Below are 24361 nucleotides of genomic sequence, written 5' to 3'. Positions count from 1 at the left end.
ATGTGGCAAAAGATTTCAGCAGAGGCTTCTAGCTTCTCTGCTTTCTCCTTAAATACATTGATTGGTGTGAAAAGCTTAAATTCAGTTTAAGTCAGCTGGAGTTGAAGAAAAAAGGTCTAGTTTGTTATGTGCTGGAGTGTGTAACAAGATAAGACTTACACTGCATGTTTAACGTTTCAGTATTAATGTTTGTTGAGCACCAACTGTGGGCTCAACTGTCAGTACTTTTTATTATACAGTAGTAGTAGTAGTAAAGTTTATTACTTCTGTATTTCCACAGATGGAGCGCCATTAATTTTAGCTGTGCAGCAGAGATCACTATGTGTTTACGTTTACAGTATACTGTAAAAAGCCTCCACGTTGATTCAGTTTTTTGCTTGTTCGTGTAGCAGTATCTAACCTCATGTACCTCTGTAGTTTAAGGTAATCTTTGTTCCCAAAATCTGAGAGATATATCCATTAGCAAATTCCTCCTCACATTGTTGTGCTTGTGAGGACTGAAGTCATCTGGTAGGCTAAAACTGTAGCTTTACCTTACATTTAGCCAATAATGGGACTGAGGAGTATATGGAGTGGTGTGCTGTTTTGGAATAGCATGAAGGAACATTCTGTACAAGAGGACATTGAGAGTAATAATAAAATGTCATTAGGGTTTTCAGTTAAACTAGTTGCTATAGTTAGACAAGGCCAAAGTTCACCTGACTTGTCAATCATTCAGTTAGTAATTTTAGCGTTAGGAGCAAAATGTTTTTGTAAAGAAAATAACTTTCTACTCATAGGAAAATGCAATTCATATATATATATATATATATATATATATATATATATATATATATATATATATATATATATATATATATATATATGATGCGAGAGTAAATTGGCTGTGTATGGCTCTTGGGCCGTTTTTAAAACTGATTGTTAAGGCCAAGTTCAAAACCAAACGTTGAAAGGAACAATCCGCAAAGCCCAAAATGAGATTCAGAGGACAGTAAAACGAGTTAAAATGGTTGTAAATGCCTGAATAGCCTTTCTACAAATGAATTATAGAATTTACATGAGATTCAGAGGACAGTAAAATGAGTTAAAATGGTTATAAATGCCTGAATAGCCTTTCTACAAATGAATTATAGAATTTACAAAGCTGACTGTTTATTCTTATCCATAAACTTGGATACTTGCATTTCTGCATCACCATCATAAATAATTAAAGCTGAAATGTACAATCCTAATTTTGAAATGCAGCCTCAACTTGGTCACATTACACATTAGGAGGGGGCTGCATCTCTTTGTTGAGACTTATTTTTATACCCAGCAACAGAAATGATCCAAAGATGAGTCATTCTGAGTGCCGGTGTCTTCAACTGCGCAACTTTGGATGGAACAGATTTCTAAATGGCATGCTTCTTTTGTAGACACAGAAAGCTGGACCTGCTGAATTCAAATGTTAATGCCTTTAAATATTAAAACTGTGGCATATTTGGACAGGTCTCACCAACTTTCTGTCACCTATAAGTCTGTCATTGGCAGCAGCTCTTAATTATCCAAGACCAGACATTTTTACAGGTGTTTCAGAGGGCAGGGGGGTGTTTGTTTATTATATTATTATATATATATATATATATATATATATATATATATATATATATATATATAATATATGTGTGTGTGTGTATATATGTCCTACACTAATATTGACACCCCTTGTAAAAATTAGTAAGAAGGGTTAGAAAACAAATCACTGTTTGCTGAAGAACCATCATCTTGCACTGAACAAATGAGAAATATTTGACTTTTAAGTGAAACTAGTTCATTCAAAGAAAAACAAAGCCCTCATCAAGAAACAAATATTTTTAACAAAAACACATGTGCCACAATTGTTTGCACCCTTGGAAATTAATGTGAAACAATGTAACTGAAATAATGTTCCCCATTTAAATTAGACATTGTTAAGTTGATTGGAGTGTATAGGAACTTTCCAGCTGAAATCAATGACTTCCTAATTAACTGGGATACAAATCCCAGAACCAGATTACCTTAGCCTACCATCATCATGCCAAATAAAAGAGAACACTCAATCCAAATAAGGGAGAAGTGTGTTGAACCTTCATAACTCAGGGAATGGTTATAAAAAAATAGATACTTGTCTGAAAATCCCCATTTCTACTGTTAGGGCAGTAATTACTGTTGGGGAATTGCAAGAAAAAGTAAAATCCTGGGGTCGTCGAGTCTCCAGAACCACCATCAGATGGCATCTCCATGCCAACAGATTATTTGGAAGGTATGCCAGAAATAAACCTTTTCTGTCAGTTATCCATAAACGTAAGCACCTGGGGCCTCATGTATAACGCCGTGCGTAGAACTCACACTATAACATGGTGTAAGCACAAAAGCGGGATTGTGCGTACGCACAGAAAAATCCAGATGCAGGAATCTGTGCGCACGCATACTTTCACGTTCTTCCACTACATAAATCCCGATTTGCGTGAAAAGTAACGCACGTGCACGCGCCTTCTGTCCCGCCCCAACTCCTCCCAGAATTACGCCTTTTTGAATATGCAAATCAATATAAATAGCCTTCTGTGAAAAGACAATGGGAAAAGCACGGGAGAAAATATAAGAATTTCAGCGAATACCAAGTGGAGGCAAAGGAAAAACGTACTATTTGTTGGTTTAAACAGTGGTATAATCAACAAAAGGAAGCTGATCGAGTGACAGAGTGTCGGAGAAACTCGAAGGCTCAACTTCACAAAGTCGCACAGTGCCCGAAATAAAAAAGAAATCACATATCAAAGTCGCCGTGAAAAAGCGAGTCGTAGCCCACCGTCTGAGTGTCATATGAAAGCTTATTAGGGTACAGACAAAAAAAAGGCACACAGTGGGGAAAAAAGCACGAAATGTCAACTTTAATCTCGAAATTTCCACTTTAATCACGTAGTTTATTTTGCCATTAAATAGAACATCATAAACTTCATCTTAAAATCGTTTAATTTACTAGTTTCTCAAATCCCATTGTAACTAAAGTGGCATGTTAAATGCTTTGTTCTGTATTTGATCTTCTATGTGCTCTATGTGTATGAATCACTACCTGCTTTTTAAACAGGCTTTCTCTTTCTCCGACAGGACACATAATCCATTACATTCTTGATATTACAGCTCTCTGAATAATTAAAATACTGAGATGTATACGTGATCTTTTTCATGATGATAGGAATGAAAGCATGTTATTAAACATGGGAACACGGTGGCGCAGTGCTTGTTCATGTCTCTCGCAAGAGGCTTGCTGCGCCATGCGCGACCTTCAATGAAATTATTTATCACAGCAGTACTGTCTCTTTCAAACGTACTAACCTCCAATTCCTGTCCTTACTTTTCTTTCTCCAAAAACTCAATCGCCACACAATAAGCTATGTAATAGACGTGAAGCCATCTGTAAGCTTAGAACTTCGATTCTTCAAAACTTTTAAGGAACATTGAAATATCTTAGTAGTACGTGTTTAATTATTATATCCGTCTATCTTTCCAGTGTCGCGTCAGCACCAGCAAGAATACAGCGCAAGGCAGGAACAATTACTGAACTAGCTAACGCTGCGGCACCGTGTCCTCACATGTTTAATTATTAACAATACAGATTATTTAAATGAAGTTAAAGTTTTATCTGTATAATATAATCAACATGTTTTGCTGCATTTCGTCTTAGAAATGAATACCGTCATCACATGTAAATACGCGCTTTATAAAGTGGCGCAGGTTGTGCAATATTATAACTGTAGTGCAAGTTTACAGTGGGGTAATTGTACTTATAAGTACAAACAGTTCTACAAGGAGCACTGACTGATTTAATGCATTTAGAGTTCTTGGGATGAAACTGTTTCTAAACCGCGAAGTCCGTACAGGGACTAAAGCATTTCCTGTGGCTCAGGCAGCGTCTGCTTCATTCTGTATACCGATAATTCTCTTTCCAATCAGCTGCTGCTGTGATTTCCCACTCAGATACAGTGACATAAATACTCCGAGTGGTGCAGTGAGAGTAATGTGGAAAAAGATGATCTGCTGTGGCAACCCTTAACGGGATCAGCTGAAAGAAGATGCAGTGAGAGTTACAACGCTAAAGCAGTTATGGTATTTGGAATACTATGGCTATTCCCTGGACCATTATATTGCTACAGGTTAATTACAATCAGATGCATTACACTAATAAACAATATGCAGTTAATTTCAGTGTATTTATAAAGCCGCGCCAGGAATGTGGATTTAAGAAAGAAAGGGTGGTCACACAGGAACAGTAGCACTGCTTTGACACTGGGTGCCGCCAGTCTGCAAAACCGGGCGGATAAATTGCGTACGCCAAGGAATGAGTTACCGTGGAAATGTGCGTGGCTTTACGCCAAGTTTAGGTTTTATACATCGCGATTTGAGCGTGGAAAGGTTCGTACGCAACATTTCTGTGTGTACGCACCGTTTATACATGAGGCCCCTGGAGTTTATAAAATGTTACTATAACTTTGACTGGAACCGTGTTCTATGGTCTGATGAAACAAAAATTGAACTTTTTGGCAATAAACACGCAAAGTGGGTTTTGTGTAAAATGAAGGATGGCTATAATGAAAAGAACTTTGTCCCAACTGTGAAATATGGTGGAGGTTCTGAGATGTTGTGGGGCTGTTTTTCCACCATAGGCCCTGGAAAAATTTTTGGGTAAATGGCATTATGGATTCCATGAAATATCAGGAGGTTTTAAATCAAAACCTGGCTGCCTCCACCAGGAAACTAAAACTGGGTCGTCACGGGATCTTCCAGCAGTATAATGATCCGAAACACATGTCCAAATCAACCCTACAAAATCAAAGGTCTGCCGTGGCCATCTCAGTCCCCTGACCTGAACCCTATTGAAAACCTGTGGAGTGAGCTGAAGAGGAGAGTACACAGAAGAAGGCCTAGGACCCTGAATGATCGGGAGAGATTATTTAACACTAGAATTACCAGAGCCTACGAAAAAACTCATAAATCTGTCCCACCTTAAATCGCGTCTTAGATCCGTTTGCACCTCTCTGCCAGAGTCCTTTGTCATCTAAATGTGCTGATAAACAAAAGCTACTAGCAGCCAGCTATTCCATCCCCCCACCGACTTAGAACGAATTTCTCCTAGCTCATGGCTTGCCTTGATTTGGTTTTCTGGGATTGAAGTGGAGTTTTAGAGTGGAAATAATATAGTGTTATTTGGAATACACGCATTTCATGTGTGTTCCGTTTCTATAGTAGTCTGTGCAAGCACATTTTTAAAACAGAAACGTTTTTCATATTCTAATAGTAAATGACAAAATGTAGGCATAAACTATATAACGTATGAAGCCTGAAGTCCATATATCAAAGAAACACTTTCACAAAAGGTACAAATAAGAGAACACGTGCGCTTTTATTCGAAAATATAACTGCACAAAAAAATAAGCCGCGTTAGCATGCCACATTGACATTCTTACTACGACCGCTGCGGTGGCGTAATGGTATCAGCTCCTGACTGGGGATCAGAGGGTGGCGGGTTCGATCCCGCACGGCTCCACTTCGAGAAATGAACTGCTCTTATTCTTACAATTTTAGAATAACAACATAAATTTGATTTCAGTCTGTAACAGCCGGTGTAACTTATGATACTGGTAAAGGTTAGCTTTTTTTTTTTTTTTTTAATTCACTTTTCATTCTCGCAGTCGCATTCAGAATCAATCCATACAACCCCATCTGACATAAAGACGCGCTATAGGTCTGCAATGTACCACGATGCATACTACCGCCCCCCCCCCCCCCCAAAAAAAGGGTTCTGACACACAAACGCTGGCGAAGCTGCCTTCTTCGTATCTCACCGTCACTTGAAATCAGCAGTTCTTAGCGTTGCACCACGCAAGCTGTCGTATCAACCACCAACTGTAACTTGCTTTCTTTATTCTTCGGTTATAGTCTTGAATAAAAGTACACTTTTATTTATGTGAAAACAGCTGTGTCAGATGGGGTTGTATGGATTGATAAGCAGCTAAGAACTGCTGATTTCAAGTGACGGTGAGATACGAAGAAGGCAGCTTCGCCAGCGTTTGTGTGTCAGAACCCTTTTGGGGGGGGGGGGCGGTAGTATGCATCGTGGTACACTGCAGACCTATAGCGCGTCTTTATGTCAGATGGGGTTGTATGGATTGATTCTGAATGCGACTGCGAGAATGAAAAGTGAATTAAAAAAAAAAAAAAAAAAGCTAACCTTTACCAGTATCATAAATTACACCGGCTGTTACAGACTGAAATCAAATTTATGTTGTTATTCTAAAATTGTAAGAATAAGAGCAGTTCATTTCTCGAAGTGGAGCCGTGCAGAATCGAACTCACCACCCTCTGATCCCCAGTCAGGAGCTGATACCATTACGCCACCGCGGCGGTTGTAGTAAGAATGTCAATGTGGCATGCTAACGCGGCTTATTTTTTTGTGCAGTTATATTTTCGAATAAAAGCGCACGTGTTCTCTTATTTGTACCTTTTGTGAAAGTGTTTCTTTGATATATGGACTTCAGGCTTCATACGTTATATAGTTTATGCCTACATTTTGTCATTTACTATTAGAATATGAAAAACGTTTCTGTTTTAAAAATGTGCTTGCACAGACTACTGTAGAAACGGAACACACATGAAATGCGTGTATTCCAAATAACACTATATTATTTCCACTCTAAAACTCCACTTCAATCCCAGAAAATCAAATCAAGGCAAGCCATGAGCTAGGAGAAATTCGTTCTAAGTCGGTGGGGGGATGGAATAGCTGGCTGCTAGTAGCTTTTGTTTATCAGCACATTTAGATGACAAAGGACTCTGGCGGAGAGGTGCAAACGGATCTAAGACGCGATTTAAGGTGGGACGGATTTACGAGTTTTTTCGTAGGCTCTGGTAATTCTAGTGTTAAAGAAGAATGGTCTCGGATCCCATGATCTGTATTCTCCAGCATTAATAAAGGTTACAAGAGAAGACTCCATGCTGTTATATTGGCAAAGGGAGGTTGTACAAAGTATTAAATGCAGGGGTGCCAACAATTGTGGCTCATGTGTTTTTGTTAAAAATATTTATTTCTTGATGAGGACTTTGTTTTTCTATGAATGACGTTGTTTCAATTAAAAGTCAGATGTTTCTCATTTTTTCAGCAAACAGTGATTTTTTTCCTACTTACTTCTTACTAATTTTACAAGGGGTGCCAATAATAGTGAGGGGAAACTGTATATGTATACACGTTTATTTTTCTTCTCTTGAGCTTCTGTAATGTTTTAATTTCCCTTTAGGAACAAATAAATTATATCTAATCGTTTCAATCAAAATTGTATTTGAAATTCATGTCAAAACACCAAGAATTACACTAGATCCTTTCAAATATGTTTTTAACCTCTTTAAACATCATAGGAAAAAACTTTTTTTGCTTCATTTTTGCTAGCATTCCATAACCACATTAAGACACAGGGATCAAATAATTGTTATTTTGGTGTTCAGAGGTGGTACAGCTTTTTTGTTCCTCTGTATCAAGGGTACACCAGTGATTACTGAAACCATTGTATTACACATTACTGGTTTTTTTTTTATATAATTTATAATCTTTACTCATTCTATCAGACTTTAGACTCCATTTTGAGCTTCTATAAATTTTGATGAATGATGGATGGATTAAAAGCCAGAAGTCTGTATAACCATCAGCATCAAGTGACTCCGTGAGAACCCTAACTACAAAGAGGACTATTTCATTTATGTTAGGTAGAATGCCCAAAGGGGACTGGGCGGTCTCGTGGCCTGGAACCCCTACAGATTTTATTTTTTTCTCCAGCTTTCTGGAGTTTTTTTTTGTTTTTTCTGTCCACCCTGGCCATCGGACCTTACTCCTTATTATGTTAACTAAGGTTGTCTTATTTTAATTTCTTTTTTGTCTTTTATTCTTCTTTTCTTCATTATGTAAAGCACTTTGAGCTACTTTTTGTATGAAAATGTGCTATATAAATAAATGTTGTTGTTGTTGTTGTTGTTTTGAAGGTTGTGTATTAGTTCAATTGACGTGTAATTGTATTTTTTTTATTTATTGCAGTTCATACCAGTATATATGCATGTCCGAGTCCTTGTTGCAGCCTATCTGTTCCAAACAGGCTATGGACACTTTTCTTTCTTTTGGCTAAAAGGAGATTTTGGACTTTACAGAGTGTGCCAGGTTAGTGGTATAATTAATTACAAATGTGATTGTTTATTCCATTAAAAGAAATATATGTTGAAATTATGTTTTATATTTCTATAATATATTGCTTACCATATATACTCGCGGATAAGTCAGGGCTTGATTTTACCATATAATAACTGATATTTTATAATTTCAGTCATATAAGTCGGATGCAGAAAACTCACGCTATTGGCCCAAGAGATTATGATATGCTAATGCCCACCTGAGAGAGTAACCACAGAGCACACTGTCTTTTTTTTTTCCTATGTATTGTGCCTATGAGACCACACAGTAATACCCAAACTATTCTGTAGTGACGTTTGCACTGTTTTGTGTTTTTTGTGTCTCACACCATCATACACATTTATCGTTAAGAGCATCCCTTATCTACTATGGAGCGCTCGATCAGAATAAAATATGAAGCTGGTTTTACATTAAAAGTTGTTGAAGTGGCAAAAGAAATTAGTAACTGCGCTGCTGCAACAAAATTCAAAGTGTCTGAGAAACTGGTGTGAGATTGGAGGAGGCAAGAAGATATATAAAAAAAAAAAAATTAAAGTGTTGCATTTTTGAATAGACGTATAAGTCGGGGTCTGATTTTATGATTGATTTTTTGGGTTTTAAGACCCGAGTATATACAGTATTTAGACTAGTAAAGCTGTAGTGTATAGTTTTAGATGTACCACAGAGTGAGAAAATGTTTTAATAATATATTACAACAAAGCTACTTATTTTCCATTTTGCATTGCAAGGTACTTTAAAAAACAGTATGCTTTTGCAGTATAGTTTCCTTGCTTTATGATGCTTGTATTATAGAATTTTTAATATTTATTTGTATTTATTTAGCAGTTACATTTATAATTCAGCCATACTGTATATATTTGTTTTCTTTCTACTTTCATATTTGGAGCACTTGCTGATTAAATGTATTTTTCAAGCTCTTACAGTGACTTAGTAGTAAGTACATTTGCAGCCTCGTGGTTCAATTCTTCACACCTTAGTCTTAGCTGTACTGCTTATATGTGAAATACTCATCTTTTTTGGCTATGAATCTGCACATTAGAACGATGTGTCTTCAAACATAAGCCAAAAATTGCAAGTTTCTCATAACAAAAGCATATCTGAGTGTAGGGAGCTGTATCCCACTGTATTGGTTTATACAGTAGAGTAAACAACTAATATTTCTAGCACAGTATTCCTATGGCACCATATCAATCCTAGAACAATTATTCCTGAGTACATTTGATTGGATGTACTTCATTTATTTATTTTATTAGACTTCTGGGTGGTATCTGTAACAAGCTCTCTTTAAATCAAGCATAGTTTGCATTCATAATCAATAAAGTCGTTTGATACTGGGCCACCTTATTTTTAATCTTTTTCAAGAAACCCTAAATTTCCCCTTGGGATTAATACCGTTTATCTAATCTAAATCATAGTCTTTTGCAATCCACTCCTCAAAGATCAGGGGCCTCATGCATAACGCCGTGCATAGAATTCACACTATAACATGACGTAAGCACAAAAGTGGAAATGTGCTTACGCACAAAAAAATCCAGATGCATAAATCTGTGCGAACACCAACTCCCACATTCTTCTGCTCCATAAATCCCGGTCAGCGTGAAAAGTAACGCACGTGCACACGCCTGCTATCCCGCCCCAACTCCTCCCAGAATTACGCCTCTTTGAATATGGAAATCAATATAAATAGCCCTTAAGCTCAGCCTTCTGTGAAAAGACAATGGCAAAAGCAAGAGGGAAAATAGAAGAATTTCAGCGAATACCAAGTGGAGGCAAGGAAAAACATACTATTTGTTGGTTTAAACAGTGGTATAAACAACAAAAGGAAGTTGATCGAGTGACATAGCGTATCGGACAAACTCGAAAGCTCAAGTTCACAAAGTCGCACAGTGCCCGAAATAAAAAAGAAGTTGTCAGATATCAAAGTTGCCATGAAAAGGCGAGTCGTAGCCCACCGTCTGAGTGTCACATGAAAGCTTACTAGCATACAGAGAAAAAAAAATAGGCACACAGTGGGGAAAAAAGTACGAAATGTCAACATTAATCTTTAAATTTCCACTTTAATCATGTAGTTTATTTTGTCATTAAAGTAGAACATCATAAACTTCATCCTAAATCGTTTAATTTACTAGTTTCTCAAATCCCATCGTAACTAAAGTAGCATGTTAAATGCTTTGTTTTGTATTTGATCTTCTATGTGGGTGAATCACTACGTGCTTCTGGGCTTTTTCTTCCTCCGACAGGACACAGAATCCATTACATTCGTGATATTACAGCTCTCTGAATAATTAAAGTACTGAGATGTATACGTGATATCATTTTCATGATGATAGGAGTTAAAGCATGTTATTAAACATGGGAACACTGTGGCACAGTGATTGTTCTTTTCTCATGCAAGATGCTTGCTGTGCCATGCGTGACCTTCAATGAAATACTTTATTGTAGCAGTACTGTCTGTTTCAAACGTACTAACCTCCAATTCCTGTCCTTACTTTTCTTTCTCCAAATACCCAATCGCCACACAATCAGCTCTGTAATAGACGTTAAGCCATCTGTAAGCTTAGAATGCTGATTCTTCAAAACTTTTAAGGAACATCGAAATATCTTCATAGTACGTGTTTAATTATTCTATCCATCTATCCTTCCAGTGTCGCGCCAGCACCACCAAGAATACAGCGCAAGGCAGAAACAATCCGTGAACGGAGTGCCAGCGGCTCGCTAGCACTGCGGTACCACGTAGTTAAAGTTTTATCTGTATAATATAATAAACATATTTTGCTACATTTCATCTTAAAAATGATATTGTCATCATATGTAAATACGTGCTTTATAAAGTGGCTCAAGTTGTGCAATATTATAACTGCATCGCAAGTTTACAGTGAGGTAATTGTACTTATAAGTACAAACAGTTCTACAAGGAGCACTTGATGGAATGATTGATTGCATTTATAGTTCTTGGGATGAAAATGTTTCTGAACTGCGAGGTCAGCACAGGAAAGGCTCTGAAGCGTTTGCCGTATGAGAGCAGTTCAATAGACAGCATGGCTGAGGCAGCATGTGCTAGATGCTGTATACTGATAATTCTGGTGCAGAGAGAGTAATATGGAAAAAGATGATCCGCTGTGGCAACCCCTAACGGGAGCAGCTGAAAGAAGAAGAAGAAGATGGTGCAGTGAGAGTAACAACGCTAAAGCAGCCATTGTATTTAGAATAGTTTGACCATTCTGTGGACCATTATATTGTTACAGGTTAATTACAATCAGATGCATTAAACTAATAAACAATATGCGGTTAATTTCAGTGTATTTATAAAGCCGCGTCAGGGATGTGAATCTAAAAAAGAAAGGGTAACCACACAGGAACAGTAGCACTGCTTTAGCGCTGGGTGCCGCCAGTCTGCAAAACCGAGCTCAGAACTTGCATACACCAGGGTATGAGCTACCATGGAAATGTGCGTGGCTTTACGCCAAGTTTAGGTTTTATACATCGCGATTTGAACGTGGAAACGTTCTTATGCAACATTTTTGTGCGTACGCACCGTTTATACATGAGGCCCCAGATGTTGCAATATATAAATCATATATAATATAATATATACTGTAAATCATAGTTACTAAAGAAGGCAGAAGCGGACATCACTGACTCCTCCTAAAGTAGTAGCAGAGTCCTGCATTTTGCAGCTCACTATTTTCCTTATTAGCTGACATTTTCAACACTTAGGCGGGCAGCACCTAGAACGTGTGCCCAGCACCCATTCTGTACACACCAGCCCTTCTCTACACAAATCATATTTTCTGTTTTGCAGCCAGTGAAGAAATTATATAAAATCTAATAGCATATAGGTAGAATTGATATTTTCCTTTTACTCTTCTGCAATATATCAACTTCTGTATGGACATTGTAGTTCCAGCAAGAACAGTACGCTGCTATGCTAACAACAAGCCATGGATTACAAGTGACATCAAGGGCCTTTTGAACCAGAAGAAAAGGGCTTTTAAAGACGGTGATCAGCATGAGCTCAAGCGCATGCAGAAGGAACTCCGAGTCCAGCTCAGGGCGGCAAAGGAGCAGTACAGGAGAAAGCTGGAGCAGAAGTTGCAGAATAACAGCATGAAGGAAGTGTGGGATGGGATGAAGATCATCACTGGCTGCAGCTCGAAGCGGGGTACCACCATCGAGAGAGACGTGAAGAGAGCAAACCAAATGAACAACTTCTTTAACAGGTTTGACCACCCTAACCCACTCTCACTCTCACCTCGGAGTATTGCACCCTCCACACATCCTTCTGCTGATACCAGCATAGGAAAGACATCCCCACCCATAATTACAACAGCGCAAGTGAGCAGAGAGCTGAGGAGACTTCGTGCCAGCAAAGCAGCGGGTCCAGATGGAGTATCGCCACGACTGCTGAAGGTCTGTGCATCGGAGCTGGGGGGTCCTCTACAGCGCATCTTCAACCTGAGCCTGGAACAGGGGAGAGTCCCGAGGCTTTGGAAAACATCTTGTATCACCCCAGTCCCAAAGGTATCACGTCCTAGTGAGCTGAATGACTTTTGGCCTGTTGCTCTGACATCACATGTGATGAAGACCATGGAGAGGCTGCTGCTTCACCACCTTAGGCCACAGGTTCAACACGCCCTTGACCCTCTGCAGTTTGCATATCAGGAGAAGGTGGGAGCGGAGGATGCCATCATCTATATGCTACACCGATTCCTCTCTCACTTGGACAGAGGCAGTGGTGCTGTAAGAATTATGTTTCTAGACTTCTCTAGCGCCTTCAACACAATCCAACCTCTGCTCCTTAGGGAGAAGCTGACAGAGATGGGATTAGATTCATTCCTAGTAGCATGGATCGTGGACTATCTTAAAGACAGACCTCAGTATGTGCGTCTTGGAAATTGCACGTCTGACATTGTGGTCAGCAACACAGGAGCGCCACAGGGGACTGTAGTTTCTCCGGTCCTGTTCAGCCTATATACATCGGACTTCCAATACAACTCGGAGTCCTGCCATGTGCAAAAGTTCGCTGATGACACTGCTATCGTGGGCTGCATCAGGAATGGGCTGGAGGAGGAGTATAGGGACCTAATCAATGACTTTGTTAAATGGTGCGACTCAAACCACCTACACCTGAACACCAGCAAAACCAATGAGCTGGTGGTGGATTTTAGGAGGCCCAGACCCCTCATTGACCCAGTGATCATCAAAGGTGACTGTGTGCAGATGGTGCAGACCTATAAATATCTGGGAGTGCAGCTGGATGATAAATTAGACTGGACTGCCAATACTGATGCGCTGTGCAAGAAAGGACAGAGCCGGTTATACTACCTTAGAAGGCTGGCGTCCTTCAACATCTGCAATATGATGCTGCAGATGTTCTATCAGACGGTTGTGGCAAGCGCCCTCTTCTACGCGGTGGTGTGCTGGGGAGGCAGCATTAAGAAGAAAGACGCCTCATGCCTGGACAAACTGGTGAGGAAGGCAAGCTCTATTGTTGGCATGGAGCTAGACAGTTTAACATCTGTGGCAGAGCAAAGGGTGCTCAGCAGGCTCCAATCAATTATGGAGAATCCACTGCATCCACTTAATAGTATCATCTCCAGACAGAAGAGCAGCTTCAGCGACAGACTGTTGTCACTGTCCTGCTCCACTGACAGATTGAGGAGATCGTTCCTCCCCCAAACTATGTGACTCTTTAATTCCACCCGGGGGGGTAAACGTTAACATTTAACATTATACATAGTTATTGTCTGTTTTTCACCTGCATTATTATCATTCGTTAATTTAATATTATTTATTGTATCAGTATGCTGCTGCTGAAGAATGTGAATTTCCCATTGGGATTAATAAAGTATCTATCTATCTATCTATCTATCTATCTATCTATCTATCTATCTATCTATCTATCTATCTATCTATCTATCTGTCTGTCTGTCTGTCTGTCTGTCTGTCTGTCTGTCTGTCTGTCTGTCTGTCTGTCTGTCTGTCTGTCTAGATATTCAAAATAAGATTTTGTCACTTTTCACTATGGGATCGTTTATGTAATTATGGGTCTATAAGGAAACTTTCCAAATGTACTACTTTGTTCCAGTTGTTCAAAGGTTGTTTTATGTCTTAACAGTTCAGTATGAGAATTTGTGAATTTCCCCTTAGATAGATACTTTATTAATCCCCATCTATCTATCTATCTATCTATCTATCTATCTATCTATCTATCTATCTATCTATCTATCTATCTATCTATCTATCTATCTATCTATGAGGTGTTCATTGTACATAAACATTACAAATTATGATGATGTCTGAGCAGTTACAAACCCCATTTCCAAAATAGTTGGGACACTTTCTAAAAGTGCAGATTTTAGTTTTTATTGTATTTTCAGAAAGTGTCCCAACTTTTTTGGAAATGGTGTTTGTACTTTGAAATGAATATTAAAATAATTAATGTTACAGTTTGCAACAGACACTTAATCTTATTAAGGAGCCATATTTAGCAGATGATCAGATACACATAATGTTGCTTTTGAATGAAAACCACATGATAATAACTTTTTATATAGCATTGCTATTCTGTTTAGAATTTTACTAAAGTTTGTGTAAGTTTGTGTAACTGGTGCCTGTTGCCTTCTATTTAGCTTAATTTAAATAACTGAACACCAATAGATCTACTGAAGAAGACAGAATATTTGAGGATTAATGATGGTCAGGATTCAGAACTTAGCCTGCAGGTAGAGCTGTTGAAATAAGTGCATACGTTTAAATATCTAATGGTAGCCCAGGACAGAGAACTGAATGCAGAGATAACCCAAGGAGTGCAGTAGAGATGGAACAATTGGAAGAAGGTATCAGGAGAATTCTGGGGTTGAAGAGTTAAGGAAAAGGCTAAAGTTAAGGTTTTTAAGACAGTGGTAAGATCAGCAGTAATGTATGGAGCTGAGATATGGACAGTAAAGGGGGGCACAAGAGAAGCTGGATGTGGCAGAATTGAAAATGTTGAGATGGATATGTGGAGTTACATAAAGGGACAAAATTAGAAATCAGACAGTCGGAGGTACAACAAAAGTGAGAGCGATAGAAAGTGCAAACAGTGTGATGAGAAGAGACAATGAATATGCTATATGGGCAGAACAGTGATGGAAATGGAAGCACTGGCAGAAGCAGAAGAATAAAGTAAAAGAACATTTGAAGATAGAGTCTGACTGGGGGGGGAGATGCAGGACTGAGCTGTGTGGAGAGGGCTGATTAGACACCTCGCCCCCACAAAATTTTGAAAAGATGATTTACTGAATATAGTTAATTTCTAAATGTTAACTTAAAAATGACACTGTTTATATCTGCAAACATAAATTCTAATTTATTTCTGAACTTGTCTCTAGGTGCTGTTCAGACTTAACTTCCTTGTGGTGGTGCTGTGCCTGGTGATGGACAGGCCATATCAGTTCTACTATTTTGTTCCTTTGGTGACTTTTTGGTTTGTTGTAATATATGCAACATTAGCGGTCTATCCTCAAATAACCCAGAAAATAGCTAATGGTAAGTCTTTATTTAGTATTACTAATTATTTAAAAAATATATTATTTTTTTTATTAGAGGATGCAGCCATATAAATTACTTTTTCAAAAATGGCTGTGTGTGTATTTAGGATTTAACAGATTAAACACCACTGGTATTTTACATTTATATGCAGTAATTAGTACAATGCCTGTCTTTCTGATTTATTTAAATATGTTTGATATCAATATTTTATTTTAATAAGAATAAACATTAATATTCTAAAAGGTAAATATTTTTAATATGCATTAAACAGTGTCCTTTTGAGTCTTCCTTCACTCCATAGCTTTGATTTTAAAGGAATGTTTTGACAAGGGATTACTTTATTGCTCCTTCTATAAAATTCAGTTTTGTTCATAAAATTCTGTTTTGTGTTTTCTCATTCACTTTGCTTGAGTAGCTTTTACCTCTGACAGGAAGTTTACATCCACACATAAAGTTTAATTCCTTTCATAATAAGCCATCTGTGTTATAAGCAGGGTGACAACCAAATCACAAACCAATGTACACTCACCAGCCACTATATTAGGTACACCTGTTCAACTGCTTGTTAACGCAAATATCTGAGTATTTGAGAAACTGCTGATGTACTTGGATTTTCACGCACAGCCATCTCTAGGGCTTACAGAGAATGGTCAGAAAAGGGGGAAATATCCAGTGAGTGGCATTTGTCTGGGTGAAAATGCCTTTTTGATGCCAGAGGTCAGAGGAGAATGCCCAGACTGGTTTAGGCTGGTCACTCTAACAGAGTTTCAGTAGTTCTCTGCTGAGTTGGGAGAACATGTTTGAAAGTCAAGCATCTCAGCAGAACTTCATCAATCAGGTGCTCAGGGTACAGTGGTTAGACGGATGCCACTCTTGATTAAAAGGCATTTGACAGTTTAAAGGATTCTGGTCAGAATTGTGGGAAGAATGAATACAGCCAAATACAAAAAGGTCATTGAAGAAGACCTGCTTTATTTAGAGTGCAAGAAATCTCAGAAAAAGCAATGGTTCACATGATATGAAGCATACAGCTAAGACAATGCTAAGACAGTAATTCAAATAACTACTCATTACAACAAAGTTGTGCCGAAGAGCATCTCTGAAGGCATCAAACCTTGAAGGAGACCACACCGGGTGCCACTCCTGTCATGTAAGAACAGGCATCTGAGGCTACAATTTGCATCGGCTCACCAAAACTGCGCAATAGAAGATTGGAAAAAACATTGCCTGATCTGATGAGTCTCGATTTCTAAAGTGACATTCGATGGTAGGGTCAGAATATGGCATCAACAGCATGAAAGCATTGATCCATCCTGCCTTGTATCAATAGTTCAGGATGGTGGTGGTGGTGTAATGGTGTGGGGGATATTTTCTTGGCACACTTTGGGCCCCTTAGTGCCAGCTGAGCATCATTTAAATGCCACAGCCTTCCTGAGTATGGTTACAGACCATGTCCATCCTTTTGTGATCATGGTGTACCCATCTTCTGATGGCTACTTCCAGCAGATTAATGCACCATATCACAAAGTTCAAATCATCTGAAACTGGATTCTTGGACATGGCAGTGAGTTCACTGTACTTAAATGGAGTCACCAGATCTCAGTCCAATAGATCACCATTGAAATGTGGTGGAATGGGAGATTTGCATCATGGATGTGCAGACGACAAGTCTGCAGCAGCTGCATGATGCTATAATGTCAAAATGTACCACAATCCCTGAGGAATGTTTCCAGTACCTTGTTGAATCTATGCCATAAGGAAATTATAGCAGTTCTAAAGGTAGAAGTGGCTCCAACCTGGTACTAGTAAGGTGTACCTAACAAAGTGACCAGTGAGTTTAGAGTAGAGCAGACATTAAAACAGTCTGCAAGTGGTTGGTGGGGAATTGCATGTTTTCTAAGGATTAATAAATAAAACAAAATACAGAAAGACAACAATATCCAAATCCTATCAAATATATGGCAAGGGAAAAACCGGACAGTGATATGCCCAACACAGTGACCTTGAGGTGTTTAAAAAGCAAGACAGTCCAATTCACAGCACATTGTCTTAATATATATATATATAATTTTAATTTTTTTACTGTGTTACCATATAACATTTTGTGATAAGTGCTCAACAGCCGGTGATCATCATATAGTAATCAAATATTTATTAGTACTGTTCATAATCTGAATTAATGTATACATGGTTAATAAAATGGAATTATCTCCCACTCTGGTTCTCTAAACTATAAACGAATGAAGTGACCCTTGTAGAAGTGAGTTAAGTGCATATACAGTACTTGATACAATCTAGTAAAGAAAACTTTTATCATGTTTTATAATAGTAATTTAATTTATACAAGCTGCAAAAATGTAATGACAGCATTTACATTGGTTACAGACATATTACAGTGTTGTGCAGTAACACATTTTACTGCATAACGGTGTGGAAGTTTAATGAATTTAATTCCGGTTTTGTTGCAGTTGATTATCAGAGAAATATGTAATGTCAAAATGAAAATGCAATCTTACAGATCCTACTAAATTAAATATGTAAATTTTAAAAATTATATTGGAAAAAAATTAAATAGTTCTGTAAGAATTTGCCTATGCACAGAGGTCTAAAATGTGTTATTTGTTAGTAAAGACGACTAAATTGACCACAAAGGGGAGAGTTTGTGAATCCTACTAGGGTACTGTAATACATTTTAACAGGATATTCTTTATACTTCAAACTGAAAAGTTTTTTTAACTTCACAGTTTATACTTAACAGGCAAAATTCAAACAACATCATTTTTCATTACATGCGTAACTGCCTGGCAGGTACTGTCAGTACAATCTCCCAAGTTCTTTCGTTGAGCAATTTAGGAGAAAATCTTTAACTATTTAATATTCTGTTTTTAAGTTGCATTGCCCTATTATTAACAAATATTGAATTTTTACAGTATATAATTACATTAACTGCAGATATCATAATGCTAACTTTTGTGTTTAATTAAATCTTGCAGGCAGTGTTTGGTGGCATCTGGCTTTGCTGCTGAAATTATTTTTTTTGCTACTCTGTATTTGGTTTTTAGCACATTCCCAGGTGAGTCTGCATTTATTCACGTGTTCTTTCTGATATGCTTGTGTAACACATTATTTAAAAACTTTAATGATTCTGTTATTTCATTTTCTAACAAATCATCTCTCTGTACATAGATGACATCTTTAACATCCATTTTACATCTTTTTCAGTACATAAAGCAATACTTAACATCTAAAGCTTCCATTAATTTTAGCACACTCCATATGTAACTTGAAGCTGATTGTTTTGCTTTCTCATCAGTGTATTTATTTGAATTCATTGGTTTGTTTTCTTTTTTATTAATGTAGAGTGGGTTTGAGAACATCTTTTCCATTTGGCCAATTTCTAAGCTCTTTGAAATGGATGCAAACGTCCATGAATGGTGGTTCAGGTGGAAGCTAGATCGTTTTGTAAGTAAATTCCTTGTTGTGTTTGTTTGTAAAGTTATTGCAGGAAAGCTACAATCTCATAATATTACAATACTTAGGTTTAATTTTATATCAAGTATTGGTATTCACTTCAGCAAAATATAGTATTTTTTTTTCTTTTTTTATTTGACTGGACCCATAAAGGAAAATTAAATACCTTTGGGGACAAAATTATCAACTGCACATAATTAAGGCAAACTTTAGTTAATTTATCCCACCTAATTTTTTTAATTGGTGAAATGGATGTTAAGTGTATGCTCGGGAATACTCTGTCAGAATATATATAGTTGCTAAAGAAGTCACATTGTGTATCCAAATTATAACACCATTAGTTGCAATATTCAAAAGCATCTGAAATATACAAAGGGAAAAACATAGAAAGTGGAATGTGGTGTCATTTGAAAACTGAAACACCCTTCTTATTAAGTAGATAATAGTCTGTCTGTCAAATTGCACACAATTGAATCCAGATGTTCAAGAAAGCCGTGGGGGGATTTTGGGCAGGTATTGATCTGACACAGCCATTTGACTGATTTTAAGAGTAGAAAGAAAAACATTGCAATGTGGTATCTGAGTGTGCAATATGGCATTTTAATGGAAAAACATTTTAATGAAAGCAGTAACAAAATTTATGACTTTATGCAGTTTTTTTTAATTTGCATTATTGTTCAGTCCCACTGATGAGGGCAGAACAACAGGGCTGAGTTTAAAGAATTAAAATGAATCATCAGGTAAATTGAGTTTTAGAAAGCAGCAAGCAAGTGTGACCAGGCACCTCAGGTATAAACGGTGTGTACGCACAAAAATGTTGCGTACTCCCGTTTCCACGTTCAAATCACGATGTATAAAACCTCAGCGTGGCGTAAAGCCATGCACATTTTCACGGAAGCTCAGACCCTGGCGTACGCAAGTTCTCTGTTTGGTTCTGCAAACTGCCGGCACCCAGCGTCAAAGCAGTGCTTTTATTCCAGTGTGGTTTCCCTTTGTTTTTTAGTTCCACATCCCTGATGCGGCTTTGTCAAATACATTGAAATTAATCGCATATTGTTTATTAGTTTAAGGCATCTGATTGTAATTAATCTGGAACAATATAATGGTCCATGGAATGGCCAAACTGTTCCAAATACCATAGCTGCTTTATTGTTGTTACTCTCACTGCACCTTCTTCTTCTTTCAGCTGCTTTCAGGTTGCCGCAGCAGATCATCTTTTTCCATATTACTCTCATTGCACCACTCTAAGTATTTATATCACTGTATCTGAGTGGGGAATCACAGATCTACAGCAGCTGATCGGAAAGAGAATTAGCTCCTTGTAGAACTGTTTGTACTTAAAAGTATAATTAATTACCTCACTCTAAACTTGCGATACATTTATAATATTGCACAACCTGAGCCACTTTATAAAGCGTGTATTTACATATGATGACGATATCATTTTTAAGATGAAATGCAGCAAAATATGTTTATTATATTATACAGATAAAACTGTAACTTTAACTACACGGTGCCGCAGCGCTAGTGAGGAGCTGGAGCTTCGTTCACGGATTGTTCCTGCCTCGCGCTGTATTCATGCTGTGGCTGGAGCGACACTGGAAGGACAGATGGATAGAATAATTAAACATGTACTACGAAGATATTTCAATGTTCCTTAAAAGTTTTGAAGAATCGTCGTTCTCAGCTTACAGATGGCTTAACGTCTATTACAGAGCTGATTGAGTGGTGATTGGGTATTTGGAAAAAGAAAAGGAAGGACAGGAATTGGGGGTTAGTACGTTTGAAAGAGACAGTACTGCTGCAATAAATTATTTCATCGAAGGTCGTGCATGGCGCAGCAAGTATCTTGCGGGAGGAATGAACAATCTCTGGACGAGATGCCAGCTAGTCACTATCACTGCGCCACCGTGTTCCCATGTTTAATAACATGCTTTAATTCCTATCCTCAAGAAAATTATATCAAGTATGCATCTCAATATTTAAATTATTCGGAGAGCTGTAATATCATGAATGTAATGGATTCTGTGTCCTGTCGGAGTAAGAGAAAGCCAGTTTAAGAAGCACGTAGTGATTAACACACATAGAGCACATAGAAGAACACATACAACACAAAGCATTTAACGTGCTACTTTAGTTACAATGGGATTTGAGAAACTAGTAAATTAAATGATTTTAAGATGAAGTTTATAACGTTCTACTTTAATGAAAAAATAAACTACGTGATTAAAGTGGAAATTTTGAGATTAAAGTTGACATTTCGAGCTTCTTTCTCACTGTGTCCCTATTTTTTTTTCTTTTCTCTGTACCCTAATAAACTTTCATGTGACACTCAGATGGTGGGCTATGACTTGCCTTTTTACGGCGACTTTGATATCTGACAACTTCTTTTTTATTTCGGGCACTGTACGACTTTGTGAACTTGAGCTTTCGAGTTTCTCCAACACTTTATGTCACTCGATCAACTTCCTTTTGTTGTTTATACCACTGTTTCCCAACCTCAGTCCTTTGGGCACACTGTGGCTGCAGGTTTTTGTTCCAACCAGCTTCTGTGTTTAATTGGGGTCCTGGGATAATTAAGTGATGTGTTATTTCCCAAGTTTTGTGTTTTGGGAACAATATAGAAATTAGAAAACTAAGTTTGGTAATATATATATATATATATATATATATATATATATATATATATATATATATATATATATTAAAATGTACCAAGCATTTCTATGGGAATAATGTATTTTTTGATTTTCATTCTACTTTTCTAGGTGTTCTAATTGTTTAATTAATCCATTATTTACTAATTAGTGGGTCTGATGCTAAAGTAGTTGCAGCCTTTGATTATTCAGCATTGTTTGCCAGCGTGTCTGCTCTGCTCATTTTTAATTGTCATTAATAAGATACAACAAAGGGGAAAAACTGCACAGAGAAAGGGCAAAATATAATGAAATCAACAAAAGAGAGTTAAGCATTTAAATGTATAGCAAAAGCAGAAATATTTCTAAATTGTCTTATAAATGTAAAAATGATGCTGCTCTGCTTTTCTGAATGTAGAATAAAAGAATACCAGCTAATTAAATGAGATCAGTGTTATCAGGTGTTGTCACTGATTATGAATCTGGTTGGAACAAAAACCTGCAGCCACAGTGTGCCCCCAGGACCGAGGTTGGGAAACACTGGTTTATACCACTGTTTCCATCCATCCATCCATCCATTTTCCAACCCGCTGAATCCGAACACAGGGTCACAGGGGTCTGCTGGAGCCAATCCCAGCCAACACAGGGCACAAGGCAGGGTACCAATCCTGGGCAGGGTGCCAACCCACCACAGTATACCACTGTTTAAACCTACAAATAGAAGAATTTCAGCAAATACCAAGTGGAGACAAGGAAAAACGTACTATTTCCCCCTGTGCTTTTGCCATTACCTTTTCATAGAACACTGAACTTAAGGGCTATTTATATTGATTTGCAAATTCAAAGAGGTGTGATTCTGGGAGAAGTTTGGGGAGTGGCAGCAGGCGTCTGCACGTGTGTTACTTTTCACGCTGACCGGGATTTATGGAGTGGAACTTGGCGAACACACAGATTTATGTATGTAGATTTTTTTGTGCATACGAACATTTCCGCTTTTGTCCTTACACCAAGTTATAGTGTGAATTCTACGCACGGCGTTATGCATGAGGCCCCAGGTCTCTAGAATAATTTGCTTTGATTAGATTCTTAGCCCTCAAAATTTCAGGATACCAAATGTAAAATATTATTAAGCACTTTTTTTGGCTGTTTAACAAGGCGTTTTGATTTCAGTGTCACACAGCACTTAATATATTTGATTTTTAATCTTTTTTATCTTCATGTACTATTTTTGTTATTGTAAGTAAATGAATCATTTTCCAAATAATATTTAGTATTTCCTCCTTATTTTCTCAAGCAGTTTTTCTTGCGCAATCCTAAATATCTGCATCCTTCATTCTTGTTTGTCCTCCTTTACCTTCTAATATCTCGACTAGGACATGTTGACCTTCCTTGGCTTAAACAAACAAGAAAGATAAACATTTTTTAATGTTTTACTGTCTTACTTTATTTCAGTCTTTTTATTGTTATTAGTTTTATTTCCGTTTATCAGTGTGTACAAACAACTTCACATGACATTTTTATGTTTTATTGCTCTATTTATAATTACTCTTTTACTTATTTTTGATATCCTGATTGCTTTTATTATCTTGTTACTGTTGCTTTGGTATAAGTTTAACAGAATATACAGTGTTCGCTTTGCAGAAGATCTTTGTCCACTTTTAAAACAGGTCCTACCTTATATATAGTATATCATGTGTTATTGTTCTACAAGCTGTTGGGGAAAAGAGGATGGTGGTAAAATCGGATGCCATCATTAAAAATCCCATCCATGTCCTCCAGGAGACGCCGTCTTAGAGCACTTAGAGCCACAGCATATTCCATCATGGTGTGCTAAGAAGTGCCTTTTGGGGTCGTTTCCGGCTGCTGCTAGCAGGAAACTCATTGCTTCCTCCCAATGCTCTACACTAAATGCTGATACTCTAAGTTCATTCTGCAGATTTTAAGTTCATTTTGCAATTTCTACACAATATACCTAATTTATTTATTGATTGTTTGTATTATCTGTACTGTGAGTCTGCATCCTTGTTTTCTATGTTTCTGCTGCTGTATGCATATAAATGTCCGCTTGGGATTAATAAAGTATATCTAATCAGCAAAAATGGAAATTGTATTAAAGAAACATTGTTTTGCCTACATACTGAATATATATATATATATATATATATATATATATATATATATTATTTTTTTTTTTTTGCAGGCTGTTCTTCATGGAATTTTCTTTGCATTTCTCTACTTGGTATTACAGAAGTGTCAAGCACTGTCAGAAGGCAAAGGCGAACCTCTCTTATCATTTAGAATTTCAAATTGTTTACTTTTCATATCTGTAGTTTCATTTCTAGTAAGTAACATTCTATTTCAAATAGTTTTAACTAGTTTAAGATAACATGCAAGATTGTTCACTTGGATATAAATATGCTCTTATTCTGGATACTCCTGAACCCAAATCAATCACATAATAAATTACAGACCCATC

General features: G+C 37.4%; 1 protein-coding gene across 4 annotated transcripts in view; it reads left to right on the top strand.

Annotated features, from left to right (window-relative positions):
* The window catches only part of casd1 (CAS1 domain containing 1), a 67321-nt gene that overhangs the window by 33836 nt on the left and 9124 nt on the right, over positions 1-24361 (top strand). For 2 of the 4 annotated variants that reach the window (XM_028817075.2, XM_028817074.2), the window contains exons 11-15: positions 8096-8215; positions 15619-15775; positions 18772-18851; positions 19139-19240; positions 24086-24226. In XM_028817075.2, coding sequence (XP_028672908.1) covers positions 8096-8215; positions 15619-15775; positions 18772-18851; positions 19139-19240; positions 24086-24226 — 600 coding nt within the window. Of the gene's footprint in view, positions 1-8095; positions 8216-15618; positions 15780-18771; positions 18852-19138; positions 19241-24085; positions 24227-24361 lie in introns of all 4 variants that reach the window. The other 2 variants (XM_051935822.1, XM_051935820.1) reach the window with 1 other exon arrangement.

Source organism: Erpetoichthys calabaricus, chromosome 13, assembly GCF_900747795.2.
Source record: "Erpetoichthys calabaricus chromosome 13, fErpCal1.3, whole genome shotgun sequence".
NCBI classification, from domain to species: Eukaryota; Metazoa; Chordata; class Cladistia; order Polypteriformes; family Polypteridae; genus Erpetoichthys; species Erpetoichthys calabaricus.
The sequence above is the reverse complement of the archived record's forward strand: the minus strand, read 5'-3'. Positions and strand labels throughout refer to the sequence as shown.